Source organism: Lutra lutra, chromosome 6 (genome assembly GCF_902655055.1).
Source record: "Lutra lutra chromosome 6, mLutLut1.2, whole genome shotgun sequence".
Classification (NCBI taxonomy): Eukaryota; Metazoa; Chordata; class Mammalia; order Carnivora; family Mustelidae; genus Lutra; species Lutra lutra.
The window spans coordinates 130,832,540-130,845,425 of record NC_062283.1 but is presented as its reverse complement, the minus strand read 5'-3'; the positions used below and the strand labels follow the sequence as shown (position 1 = coordinate 130,845,425).

Here is a 12,886-nt window from a genome sequence, read left to right as displayed (position 1 = left end):
TATACATTATCTTATCCTCTAATTATAGCACAGAAAAGCAGCTATCAGAGGAATAAAGCATATAAAGAAACTGGAGAGAAGGAAAGTTATACATATATTTTCACACCTATACACAGTTTTCTAATGGTATTTATTACCACATTAATGCAATGTGTTAATAATAGGGACAACTGTGAGAGGGCAGCAGGTATATGAAAACTCTCTATACTATCTTCTCAATTTTCTATAAACTTAATACTATCCTAAAGAATAAAGTCTATTAAAAAAAAAAAAACTGAAACAATCAAACAGTCTTGGTGACCTGTGATCTAACATTCAAATGGTGTTACAGAATGAGAGAAGAGCGAAGTCAGACAAGAATAATTATTTGAAGGATAATGGCTAAAAATGTTCCAAATTTGATGAAAAATATTAACTGACAGATTCAATAATAATAATAAATTTAAAAATCCAAGCAGAACAAATACAAAAACACCCACATTTGGACACATTGTTATCAAATTGTTGAAAAGCAGGAAAAACCTTAAAAGCAGCCTGAGAAATGATGGTACTTATGCACAGAAGAATGAAGGTAAGAATTCTCATTAGAAACTACAAAATCCAGGGGCGCCTGGGTGGCTCAGTGGGTTAAACCTCTGTCTTCAGCTTGGGTCATGATCTCAGGGTCCTGGGATCGAGCCCCACATCGGGCTCTCTGCTCAGCGGGGAGCCTGCTTCCCCCCCAACCCCTGCCTGCCTCTGCCTACTTGTGATCTCTCTGTCAAATAAATAAATAAAAACTAAAACAAAACAAAACTATGAAATCCAGAAGACAACTTTGACCACACCTTTAATATGCTGAGAGAAAAAAGCTGTCAAATAGAATTTTATATGCAGTGAAAATATCCTTATGCAATAATGGCGAAATAAAGACTTTTCCAGCAAAATATATGCTAAGAGAATTCCCAGCATATTTGTAAAGGAAGTACTTCGGCCTTAAGGAAATGACACCAGACATAAAATCGAATCTACACAAAGAAATAAAAAACACTGGAAATGGTAAAAATGTGAAAAGATACATATTTCAACTTATTTAGCTTTTCTTTAAAGGATAATTAACCTTTAAAGGAGAAATAATTATGATGTCTTGTGGGTTTTACAAAAAAGTGGAATTAAATGTATGGAAGCTGTAGATCAAAGGGAGACAAGTAGAAGCATACTTTAGTGAGGATGGTACATTATATTGAGGTGTTTTAATACTAATTCATGGCAGAGTGTGGTAAGTTAAGAATACATATTTTAACCTGTACAGCAGCTACTAAAAAGCAGGAGGAGGAGAGAATTACCAGAGGACAAGAAGAAGTCAATAAAATTTAAAAAGAAATCACTAGAGAAGTTTGAAAATATTTTTAGCTGGATGATAATGAAAACACAAAATATCAAAATCTGTGGGATGCAGGTAAAGCAATTTAGGGAGAACTCGATAACTTTCATCATAAAATGCAACATTTAGAAGAAAGAATAAAAGTATTAAAATCAATCAACTAAACTTCCAACATACAAAGGTAGGGGGAGAAAAGCAAATTAAACCCTATATAAGTAGAAGGAAAGAAATAATAAAGTAGAATCAACTAAGTAGGAGTGGTCCAGTTTCATTCTTTTTGTATGTTGCTGTCCAGTTTTCTCAACACCATTTGTTGAAGAGTCTGTCTTTTTTCCATTGGATAGTCTTTCCCAGTTTGTTTTTAGATTAATTGACCATATAGTTGTGGGTTTGTTTCTGGGTTTTCTAAACTGTTCCACTGATACATGTCTATTTTTGCGTCAGTACCATACTGTTTTGATCCCTATAGCTTTGTAATACAACTTAAGTCCAGAATTGTGATGCCTCCAGCCTTGCTTTTCTTTTTCAAGATGCTTTGGCTATTTGGGGTCTTTTTGGTTCCATACACATTGTAGGATTGTTTGTTCTAGCTTTGTGAAAAATGATGTTTGTATTTTGTTAAGAGATTAAATGTATTAATTGCTTGGGTAGTATAGACATTTTAACAATATTTGTTCTTCCAATCCATGAACATGGAACGTTTTTCCATTTCTTTGTGTCTTCTTCAATTTCTTTCATCAGTGTTCCAACAAGGAAGAAGTAAAACTTTCACTATTTATAGGTAACATGATACTGTATGTAGAAAACCTTAAAGACTCTACTGAAAAACTGCTAGAACTGATAAATGAATTCAGTGAAGTCTCAGGATATAAAATCAATGTACAGAAATTGATTGCATTTCTTTCTTTTTAAAAAATGTTTTTATTAAGGGGCACCTGGGTGGCTCAGTGGTTAAGCCTCTGCCTTCAGCTCGGGTCATGATCTCAGGGTCCTGGGATCGAGTCCCACATCGGGCTCTCTGGTCTGCGGGGAGCCTGCTTCCTCCTCTCTCTCTGCTTGCCTGTCTGCCCACTTGTGATCTCTCTGTCAGATAAATAAAATCTTTAAAAAAAAAAAAAATGTTTTTATTAAGTAGGCTATATACCCAATGTGAAGCCCCATGTGGGGCTTGAACTCACAATTCTGAGATCAAGAGTTGAACACTCAACTGACTGAGCCACCCATGTATCCATTACATTTCTGTACACCAATAATGAAGCAGTAACACAAAGAGAAATGAAGGAATAAATGCCATTTACCATTGTACCAAAAATAAGAAGATACCTAGGAATAAACAAACAGGTGAAAGAACTGTACTCTGAAAACTATAAAACACTAACGAAAACAATTTTCATAGGGTCTTAACTCCAGCTGCCTCGTTATGTCTGATCAAAAGTTACTCCTGTGTTAAATGTTCGTAGGAATAATTTGAAGTCCCTAGGAACATTAGCTATCCAGGATCACTTTAATTCCATTTCAGGGAACAAGATTTTCCAGATTACTCTGATAGAGTTGTAATTTGGGTTGTTTTCTTTCTTGTTCACCTTTACAAAGAATTCAGAGCATAGGAAAATTATCAGAGTTCCTACTCTTGATAGGCCCTGAAATCTAACTTCAATTGCTTAAGCCCTATAGCTTTAAAAGCATTATTTAGAGGGACCTGGGTGGCTCAGTCAGCTAAGTCTTCCACTCAGGTCATGATCTCAGGGTACTGAGATCAAGCCCAGCACCAGGCTCCCTGCTCAGTGGGGAGTCTGATTCTCCCTCTCCCTCTGCCCCTCCCCATTTCATGTGCGAGCTCTCTCTCTTTCTCTGCTCTTTTTCAAAAAATAAATAAAATCTTAAAAAAAAAAAAGCAGCACATTATTTAGCCTCTCAATGGACTCTTCTGGAATCAGAAATTCCCTAAGAAGGATGAGGCCTGAAATCACATTCTCTGGAGGCCAACCTCTTTGGATTTAAGCATACACATAGATTTTGAATTGGTGATTTTCATGACTTCATTAAGTCTCCAATGCCTTTAAGTATTTTCCCCTTTTCATCCTCCCTTCCTGTCTTTCTTTCTTTCCTCTCTATCTTTTTTCCTTCCTTCCTTCCTCTTTAATACCCTGTCCAGTTTTTCGTGTTTTCTTCTACAGAGAGCTTGGTCCAAATGACCTACTCTGCTTCACTGTAAGTGGAAATCTCCTCAATATAGCTTTCTATCCTAATTAAGATTATAATACAATTTTCTCATGACATTAAATATTCTTCAAAAACACATTAAACGATATTATATTCCTATAGAAAATGTGTTTACCTGTTGTTCTAGGATCATATTCTTCTCTCGTTCTACATTGAGAACCATTCTCTTTGTATATTCTAATTGTTTCTCTAGAAGAGTACAGCGAGACTGAGCTGAGCTTAACTGTATAGTAATATCTGTGAAAAAGAAAAAGTAATAATGTCTGGATTATCATATAGATCAGAGATTTGGTAGTCACAGAAATACATTATATAAATTCAATCAAGAACTAAAAGCTCAAGGACTCTTTAGTTCTAAATACCAACTGTAAGTGTTGTAGGCATTCATTTTGTGACTATCTCATTAACTACATAATACTAGTTTTACACTGTCTTCCCCTAAAAGGCCCACAGGGCAAACTTCTGAAAGAGTAAAATGTCAGTGACTTGTGGAATGATAAAAATCCTGGCTGTTCCTGGGAAATGACATTATCTAGAAAAATAGAGGACCTAAAGTCTCTTTCCTATCAATATATTTTTATCTTTCAGGAAAAGAAAAAGACTTGACTACTGACAGCATGGTTACTTCCTAAGAAGTAAGCAACATCTTTCTAATCCTTTAATTTTTTACTTTCCTCAGCTCTTTACTCTACTTTTGTCCAATTACCTCAGAAAAAATTTTCTCATTTCTTCACTCAATTTTAACTTGAAACACAAACTTCAACATTATTTATGAAGGTGAATGTAGTACAAGGAAAAAGAAAGCCATACATTATGAAGTAAAAATTATACAAAGAACTAATATTCTAAATCTCTAAAACTTAAGGTCCAGATGTCTTTTTCATAATTTCCACAGAAAGTTCTACTTACCTGTCCATTTCTTCTTCTTTTTTTTTTTTTTTTTTTAAAGATTTTATTTATTTATTTGTCAGAGAGAGAGAGGGAGAGAGAGCGAGCACAGGCAGACAGAATGGCAGGCAGAGGCAGAGGGAGAAGCAGGCTCTCTGACGAGCAAGGAGCCTGATGTGGGACTCAATCCCAGGACGCCGGGATCATGACCTGAGCCGAAGGCAGCTGCTTAACCAACTGAGCCACCCAGGCGTCCCGCCTGTCCATTTCTTCTAATTAATCTTTCAAGTTAACAAAAATTTTAATGTATTTTTATGGTTTCTGTATTGTCTAATTACTAGTGTTGCTCTCTATTTTCAAATTTTTTTTTCAAAGATTTTATTTATTTATTTGACAGAGATCACAAGTAGGGAGAGAGGCAGACAGAGACAGAGAGGAAGGGAAGCAGGCTCCCTGCTGAGCAGAGAGCCCGATGTGGGGCTCGATCCCAGGACCCTGGGATCACGAGCTGAGCCTAAGGCAGAGGCTTTAACCCACTGAGCCACCCAGGTGCCCCGTATTTTCAAATTTTAAAAACCAGTATTGACTGAATATGTGAAGTATTTCAATTATATTATAGGTAAAACTAGATATTTTTGGTACTCTGAAAATAGCCTAATTTCACAATCTGTCTAAAAACTTAATTTGTCTTTTAATCTCAAGAATTTATGAACTGGGATAATAAACAATAGAAGCTCAAAGTGATATCTATTTAATGCAAATGTCACATTGTCTATGAACAAGGCCTCAAGGTTTGAATATATATAAGAACAAAGATATTTGAGTAAATCTTAAACTGGGCTTTTTATTTTCAAGTTGTAAATTTTGATAACTCCTTGTTTCTGAGAACTTTTGAATTTCCTTACCTTTTTTCTGTTTTATCAGTTCCTGGTGTGCCAGAATTCTTTCATTTGTTTCTTTCTCCAAGGCCTTTTTATACTGTGCTGCTTCTCTGGATAGAATGTTTAGGTTATCCTCAGCCCGTGTTCTCTCCAACTCTAAACGATGAATCTTTTCCTGAAGAGTTTTTAAGGCTAAAAGAAGAGCTGTTGAAAAAAATTTGCTTGTTACGTTAGTGAAAATTTCTGAACACTTATACAGTAGCAATAAAACTGAACAGTATTTTTGTTAGAGAGCCAGAAAAACATACAAAACACACTAAAACTCTAAAAAGAGGTTTTTTTCTAACATATCTTCTAAAAACAATATATTTATTATTGTATTTAGTAATTTTCTAGGTTTGAGATAGCTAATAATCAAAATTTAATTCAATAAAATAAATATCATCAAAAAATATATAGTCTAGGAGGCATAAGAGCCTGAGTACGGAAAAAGAAAGTTAAGATGTTGTGTCACTAATTAACATGGAAATTTAGGTTTAATGTTAAAGGTTTTTCTCAGTTCTTGATATGTCCAATTTTAGTTAAATCACAAACATTTATTGTTTCTTTGTCTAAGATAGAGTATTAATAATCAGAATATATGAGTTACAACAGTTTCTTCCACAAGAAAAAAAAAATTACAACCTAGTTTAACTCACGTCAGGCTTGAAAGATTTTAAGTGGTACACATGTACAACTGTGATTTTTATTCAGCTATATTAATATCATCATGATTCGGGTATGTTCAGAGTTATACAATTTTCAAATAACTTTCTATTCAGTTATAACTTCAAACTATAAAACTGGAGTGTAATGGAATATAAGTAAATGTTATAGGTTAATTTTCATATGCCAGCCTACCTTGTTTTATTATGCCTCACCTTACTGCATTTCATAGATAATATATTTTTTACAAATTGAACAATGGTTTGTGGCAACCATATGTTGAGTAAATCTACCAGCACCATTTTCCCAATAGCATTTGCTCACTGCATGCATGTCTCTGTGTTACATTTTGGTAATGTTTGTAGTATTTCAGACTTTTCATTATTATTATATTTGTTATGGCAATCTGTGATCAGTGATTATGACTCATTGAAAGATAAGATGATGCTTAGCATTTTTTAGCAATAAAGTATTTTTTAGTTAAGATATATAGTACATTGTTTTTTTAGACACAATGATATTGCACAATTAATGGACTACAGTATAGTCTAAATGTAACCTTTATATGCACTGGGAAACCAAAAAAATTCATTTGACTCACTTTATTGTGATATATTAACTTTATTGTGGTGGTCTGGAATCAAATCTACAATATATCCAAGGTATGCCTGTAGTGTTCATATCCAATGAGAAAGATGTTTGCTAGAGATTACCATTTGGTTCTTTTTGGGTTTGGGTTGTTTTTTTTTTTTTATAACAAATGACATAAAGAAATTATATTTATTGCTTTTTAGATATGCAATACCTAATTTGCTGATTTGGAATATTTCTTGTGGTTTTTTCCTCCACAAAGCTAGTCTATTTATTAATGGTAACCATTATTAAAGAGTATTTTTTAAAAAGGTAATAACCAGTGTTTTAGAAGGTAATTCATATGGCATAGGTATGTTTTCCTAATTCAATTCTGATATCCTCCTAAGTTTTTATTTTAAAAGTTACAATACTTTTATTTCATAGTTACTCCAATGTCAAGCATAATTTTGAAAGTAGGCAATTTCTGAATTTAATCCTTGAATAAGATATAACTTTACTTAACTCACCAATATTCTAATCATCTAGTTTAGAAAGATTCCAAATCTGACCTTGGATTCTTCAAAAAGTATTTTCCTATTTTCTCATGATTTTTTTAGGATAAAATTATAATTATGTGTCTAGCTGGTTAATCTTTATCTTACAGCTGAAGAAGCCAAAATAAAAAATGTTAAATAACTTGGGTCGCCTGGGTGGCTCAGTTGGTCGAGCGGCTGCCTTCGGCTCAGGTCATGATCCCAGCATCGTGGGAATGAGTCCCACATCGGGCTCCTTGCTTGGAAGGGAGCTTGCCTTTGCCTCTGCCTACCACTCTGCCTCTGCCTACCACTCTGTCTGCCTGTGCTCGTGCTCTCTCTCTCTCCCTCTCTCTAACAAATAAATAAATAATATCTTTGAAAAAAAATGTTAAATAACTTATCTATGTTTATAGAAACTTTAAGCAACAGAGTCAAAACTAATAGTTTTATTAAGATTAAACAATCATACTTTTTTCTACATAAAAATGTAAAGTTTTATATAACATATTTCATATCATTCCCCTAATTTTAAATATGACTTCATATTAGAATTACCTTGGCTGTTTGGACTATGAAGCATTTTAGGAGAGGTGGCTTCTAAGTTTGTGGAGTGGTGAGTCTGAGATGCTGCATCATTCTGGGTAAATGATGGAATAAACACTCTTTCTGGAGGTTTATGATAGCTTCCTACTATACTGTGCATTAATTCAGAATCCATTATCTGTAGAGAACAAAGGAATAGTATAGTATAGCATCATTCTTTCCTATTTAAATGACAAAAATATTAGACAAAAATTTAGGTGAAACTTAATACATAATCATATACTGTGGTGTTATTTCTTTATGAGGTTAATTGTCACAAATTCAACTATAATAAGCTCATCAGTACGAGAGAGAAAAATTATTATTTACTGTATAAATAGTATGGACAATTCTGCCTGATTTTCAGTGAGCATATGCTCTGGAGTGAGCATTAATTATATGGGTGGTGTGAATTTGCGGGTTATTCAGTTGATCATAAGTTCATATACCTCTCGTCATCCAAGCACCTCTCTACAAACAGTGTGACTCTAGGGTTCTCAGGGAAGGTCCATATTCTAAAAGGCAACATAGCTTTGAAACACAAGCCACCCATATAATCCAATTCTCAAAGACAGATTATTGAATTCCAATGTACTGGCTTCCTAAGGGATTTTCAAGGGTAATTTGGATATATCAATCTCTGAATCTAATCACTGAGTATGACACGACTTCACTTAATGTGCCAGTATTTTCTTTTTTTAAGTAGGCTCTAGACCCTGCATGGAACCCAGTATGGGACTCAAACTCAGGTGGTAAGATTAAGAACTGAGCAGAGATCAAGAGTTGGATACTTAACCAACTGAGCCACCCAGGCGCCCCAATGCACCAGCATTCTAATCATAGCTTAGATGGTTCTCAATCTGAAGAATCTAAAATAGCTTTGTCATTCTGGTTTTATTTAATTTTAATGTTTTATTTTTTAGGAGAGCTCTTTTAACCATTTTAGCAGGCAATTTCCTATCTAATTTCCCCCAAATCACTTATTGTCCTTTCTGTAATTTAAATACTTTAGAAAAGGGGCACCTGGGTGGCTTAGTCAGTTAAGCAAATGACTCCTGAGTTTGGCTCAGGTCATGATCTCGGGGTCGTGAGATAGAGCCCTGCGTTGGGCTCCATGCGCAGCAGGAAGTCTGCTTGAGATCCCTTCCCTCTCCTTCCCCTTTCTGTCCCTCCCCAAGTTCACGCACACACTCTCTGCCTATAAAATAAGTAAATAAATTTTTAATAAAATAAATAAAGGTTAAATAGCCTAGGAGGCTTTGCTAGAATATTTGATGCTCTTTGCTCTTGAGAAGCAATCATTTTTTGCTATTGTTATTAGTATCAGCTACCATTTACTAACCATGTCTCCATCCCTCCAGGTTGTTGCTGCTCAGATATTGTGTGCTCCCCATGGGAGACTGCATCTATCTAAGTTGCTGTTCCCTCAAAAAATAAGAAAGCAAAGTTAGTCACAGCTGGCTCACAATGAAATAGAGGTAGGATCCCAAAGTACAGAAGTTCTGAATATGGCTGTACATCAGAGAGAGGGTGTGTGGCTGAAGCTATCCCAAGAGCCTTGCAATTATTCAAGATATCTCAGTTTTTGGCTCTTGGTGAGTTTCTCTAATAAAAAGAATGAAGTTTTGCCATTAGTCACTGTATCCTGAGGTCCTTGGGGAGGACTCTGCTTCCTCTTTACCAAATACAGTACTTATTTCACAAACTAAATTTTGTACCAGTTAAAAAACAAATTCAAATTTGAAGTTTTTAATGTAAATGACTACTTAGAAGATGCCAGTAAATTAAAAATTAAAACTAAAATTTATTTAAATGTGTAAACACATCTCAAAGTGGGGATAAGCAGAATAACAACCTACCGGTAGGTGAAGAAAAAGAAAGGAAAACAGTATAGAAATGAGAGAAGACACACAATGATGCCCAGTGGCTGTCACGGTAATAAACGTCCTAGCTTATCCCTTACAATCTAGTCTAAGTTACAAACAAGTGCATAAACCCAGCAGAAGTTTATACCCATAAAGAACTGTGGCATTCTAAGAGAAAAACTCACTCTGAAGGAAGAGGAAAGAAGTACAGAAAGCTTGATCCAAAGTCAAAGCCTTACTTGATGGGAGGAAGGGAGGAGTAATTTTGAGTAAAGCACAGACATGGTCATTCTAATTCATCTCTAACCCAGTCTCATGGACTCACACGTGGGTGTGGGGAAGGGGGAGGACTATAAGTAAAAAACTGAGAAATATTTCAACAATATCTCTATAAAAGGTTGGGACATTAGCTGTCCTGCCTTGGGTAGAACGGTATATTCCAATAAAGAGGAAAATTGCTAGAGATCACGAACAACAGTTTTGATGTTTTGAGGGCTCTGGTGCATTGTTAGTACCATTCAGCAAGAAAGGGAGCAGCTGGAAGGGACATACATATTCACGGGCATGTACGACAAAAATTTCTAGAGAAAAAATTTCTCAAAGTAGAGAGGTGCTTAAGCCCCAACCTCCAAGGATTCTGACCAATCTGGTGTGGAGCCTAGCTGTAGGTCATTGAAAAAACCTCAGAAAATCCTGTGGAACACTTCAGAGGATTTGCAAATGGGGGCAAAAGGCTGTGAAACGTGGGTCTCATTTGCATCAACAGCCTAGCAAAGCTTAGGGAAATTCAAGTTATAACTAGAACCATTACTGACAGCTTGTAAATAACCAGGGATATAATCCATTTCTCTCTATAATACATAAAATTAAGACATCTTTGTGGGATGCAGCTAAGGAGCCACTACAAAAAGAAATTACCCCCCCCGCCCCCCAAAAACTCTGTCAGACACAAATATTGTACTGAAAACCATTTTTACTTGTTCTTGAGGGAAACAATTGTTCCAAAATGGTCATTTTTTAACAACCAGTGTCTATTCTGGCTAGTGGCTGACTGTGCCATCATCTCTGCATAATCCCATAGGACTGTTAGGGAGACAGCACTAGGAGACAGTCAGAGATACTACAATGGGTTCTAGGAATAGGGTACTCTCTGTTTCTCACACTGCTCTATTATTATTATTACTATTATTATTATTCTCATTTTGTAAATGAAGAAATAGAAGCAGAGAGGTTACTCAAGGTATTACAACTTGCAAGTGGTGGAACCAGGAATTAAAACTAGCCCGTTCAATTCCAAAGCCTGGGTTCTTAATCACTATATTTAACAGCCCATAGTTTGGGGACATTTGCAGTTAGCTAGGTGTGAGATGACGCTGCATTTGGATTAGGGTGGTGACAATGGAGATGAAGAGAGTGTACAGATTCATCTTGAAGATTAAGAGGAGAAGAAAAGGAAGAAATTGAGTTTTCCAGCTTAAATAACTGGGTAGATGATAGTGCCATTCATTAAAAAAACAAAGACCAAGACTACTCACATAGTACTGACATGTGTCAAACACCAGTCTAAGTGTGAGACATCCGAGTTAAGTTATGAAATAGGTAGTTTGTTAGAAGAGTCTAAAGCTTGGAGGAGAGATCTAGTATAGAAATATAAAGAACGGCATTGTCAGCATATGGATGGTATGGAAAACCACAGAGAAAAGAAGTCACCTAAAAGTAAGAGTATTAATAGAAAAGATTTCAGGTAAGGAAGGAAAACAAGAGAAAGAGAAACCTGTGACAGAAAAGAACCAGAAAAGTGTGACGTCATAAATAAAGAGAAGAGGGGCACCTGGGTAGCTCAGTTGGTTAAGCAACTGCCTTCAGCCCAGGTCATGATCCTGAAGTCCTGGGATCAAGTCCCTCATCAGGCTTCCTGCTCAGAGGGGAGTCTGCTTCTCCCTCTGACCCTCACCCCTCTCATGCTCTCTCTCACTCTCTCTCTCTCAAATAAATAAATAAAATCTTAAAAAAAAATCAAAACAAGAAAAGAAATAGAGAAAGAAGGCTGTTACAAGGAGGGAGTAGTTCAAATTAAAAAAAAAAAGGCAACTGATATTTGAAAAGGAAGAGACCACTGATGGTATAATGTAAGAACTGAAGACAGTTCCAAAGGCCTCATACTAAAAGAACAAGTAGAAGAAGAGAAACCAGCAAAAGACAGAAATTTTATTCAAATTAGGATGTCCTTTTGCAATTATCTGGCTTAAAATGACCCAAGACTCATAAACTGTGTCATGTCATCCATACTGTGAGCTAACTTGCTAAAAGTCACAGTGCAAACAACTGTATCCATCATTCATTTGCACAGAATCAATACTTTTCATTCTTGAAAACTTCTGTGGCAGCAAAGTACATTACATACAATTTCACTGACTGAATTCATTATTCCCCCAAAACTCATATGTTGACGCTCTAACTTCCAGTATTTTAGACTGACAATGTTTAGAGATAGGGCCTTAAAAAGGTGATTAAGTTTAAACAAGACTCTTAGGATGGGCTCTAATCCAATCTAACTGGTGTCCTTGGAAAAAGAGGAAATTTGGACATACAAATTATGTACCAGGGATCTGGAAAAGATCAAGTGAAGACACAGTGGGAAGACAACCATCTGCAAGCCAAGGAGAGAGTCCTTAGAAAAAACAAAATCTACTGACATCTTGAGCTTGGACTTGTAGCCTCCAGAACTGTGAGAAATAAATTTTCTGTTGCTTAAGCCACCCAGTCTGTGGTATTTGTTTTGGAAGCCCTAGCAAACTAATATACTGACTGCGACTTACACCTTTGTTTCACAGTGAATGAAACACAGGAATAGTGGACGTAACAACAGATGCCTAAGGTTTACGCTATTTAGAGGACATAATAAAGCTATTTGCAATTTAGAGTTTCCTACTTGATGGGAAACAATTACGTAACCCTACCTTGATTTATTTTCCCCCTATAACTTACCTTTAGTAATTTCTTAAGCTTAATAAATTGAATAGGAAATTGTTAATGTGCTATCCTGTATGCAATAATTTAAAATGATTAAAAATGCCCCAGCATAATCAAATGGGAGAATAAAACTAAAATCATGCTTTTGACTCATATTCATTTAATGTATATGCATTTGTATTAGTTTCTGGCCCAAATACTAGCATTTTTACCTAAAATATTATAAACTATTTATTTCCTCAATAGTTTATATTAAAAGTGAAAGAATAATGCTGTAGAGTTAAGAAATAAAATGTC

The 12,886-nt window shown here is 35.4% G+C and overlaps 1 protein-coding gene across 12 annotated transcripts in view; it reads right to left on the bottom strand.

Annotated features, from left to right (window-relative positions):
* CEP57L1 (centrosomal protein 57 like 1) overlaps positions 1–12,886 on the bottom strand; it is a 71,248-nt gene that overhangs the window by 12,882 nt on the left and 45,480 nt on the right. For 5 of the 12 annotated variants that reach the window (XM_047733498.1, XM_047733500.1, XM_047733502.1 and 2 more), the window contains 4 exons: positions 9,094–9,176; positions 7,725–7,890; positions 5,380–5,559; positions 3,702–3,823 (listed from right to left, as the gene is read on the bottom strand). In XM_047733498.1, coding sequence (XP_047589454.1) covers positions 3,702–3,823; positions 5,380–5,559; positions 7,725–7,890; positions 9,094–9,096 — 471 coding nt within the window. In that variant the 5' untranslated portion in view covers positions 9,097–9,176. The remainder of the gene's footprint in view (positions 1–3,701; positions 3,824–5,379; positions 5,560–7,724; positions 7,891–9,093; positions 9,177–12,886) is intronic. The other 7 variants (XM_047733505.1, XM_047733496.1, XM_047733497.1 and 4 more) reach the window with 2 other exon arrangements.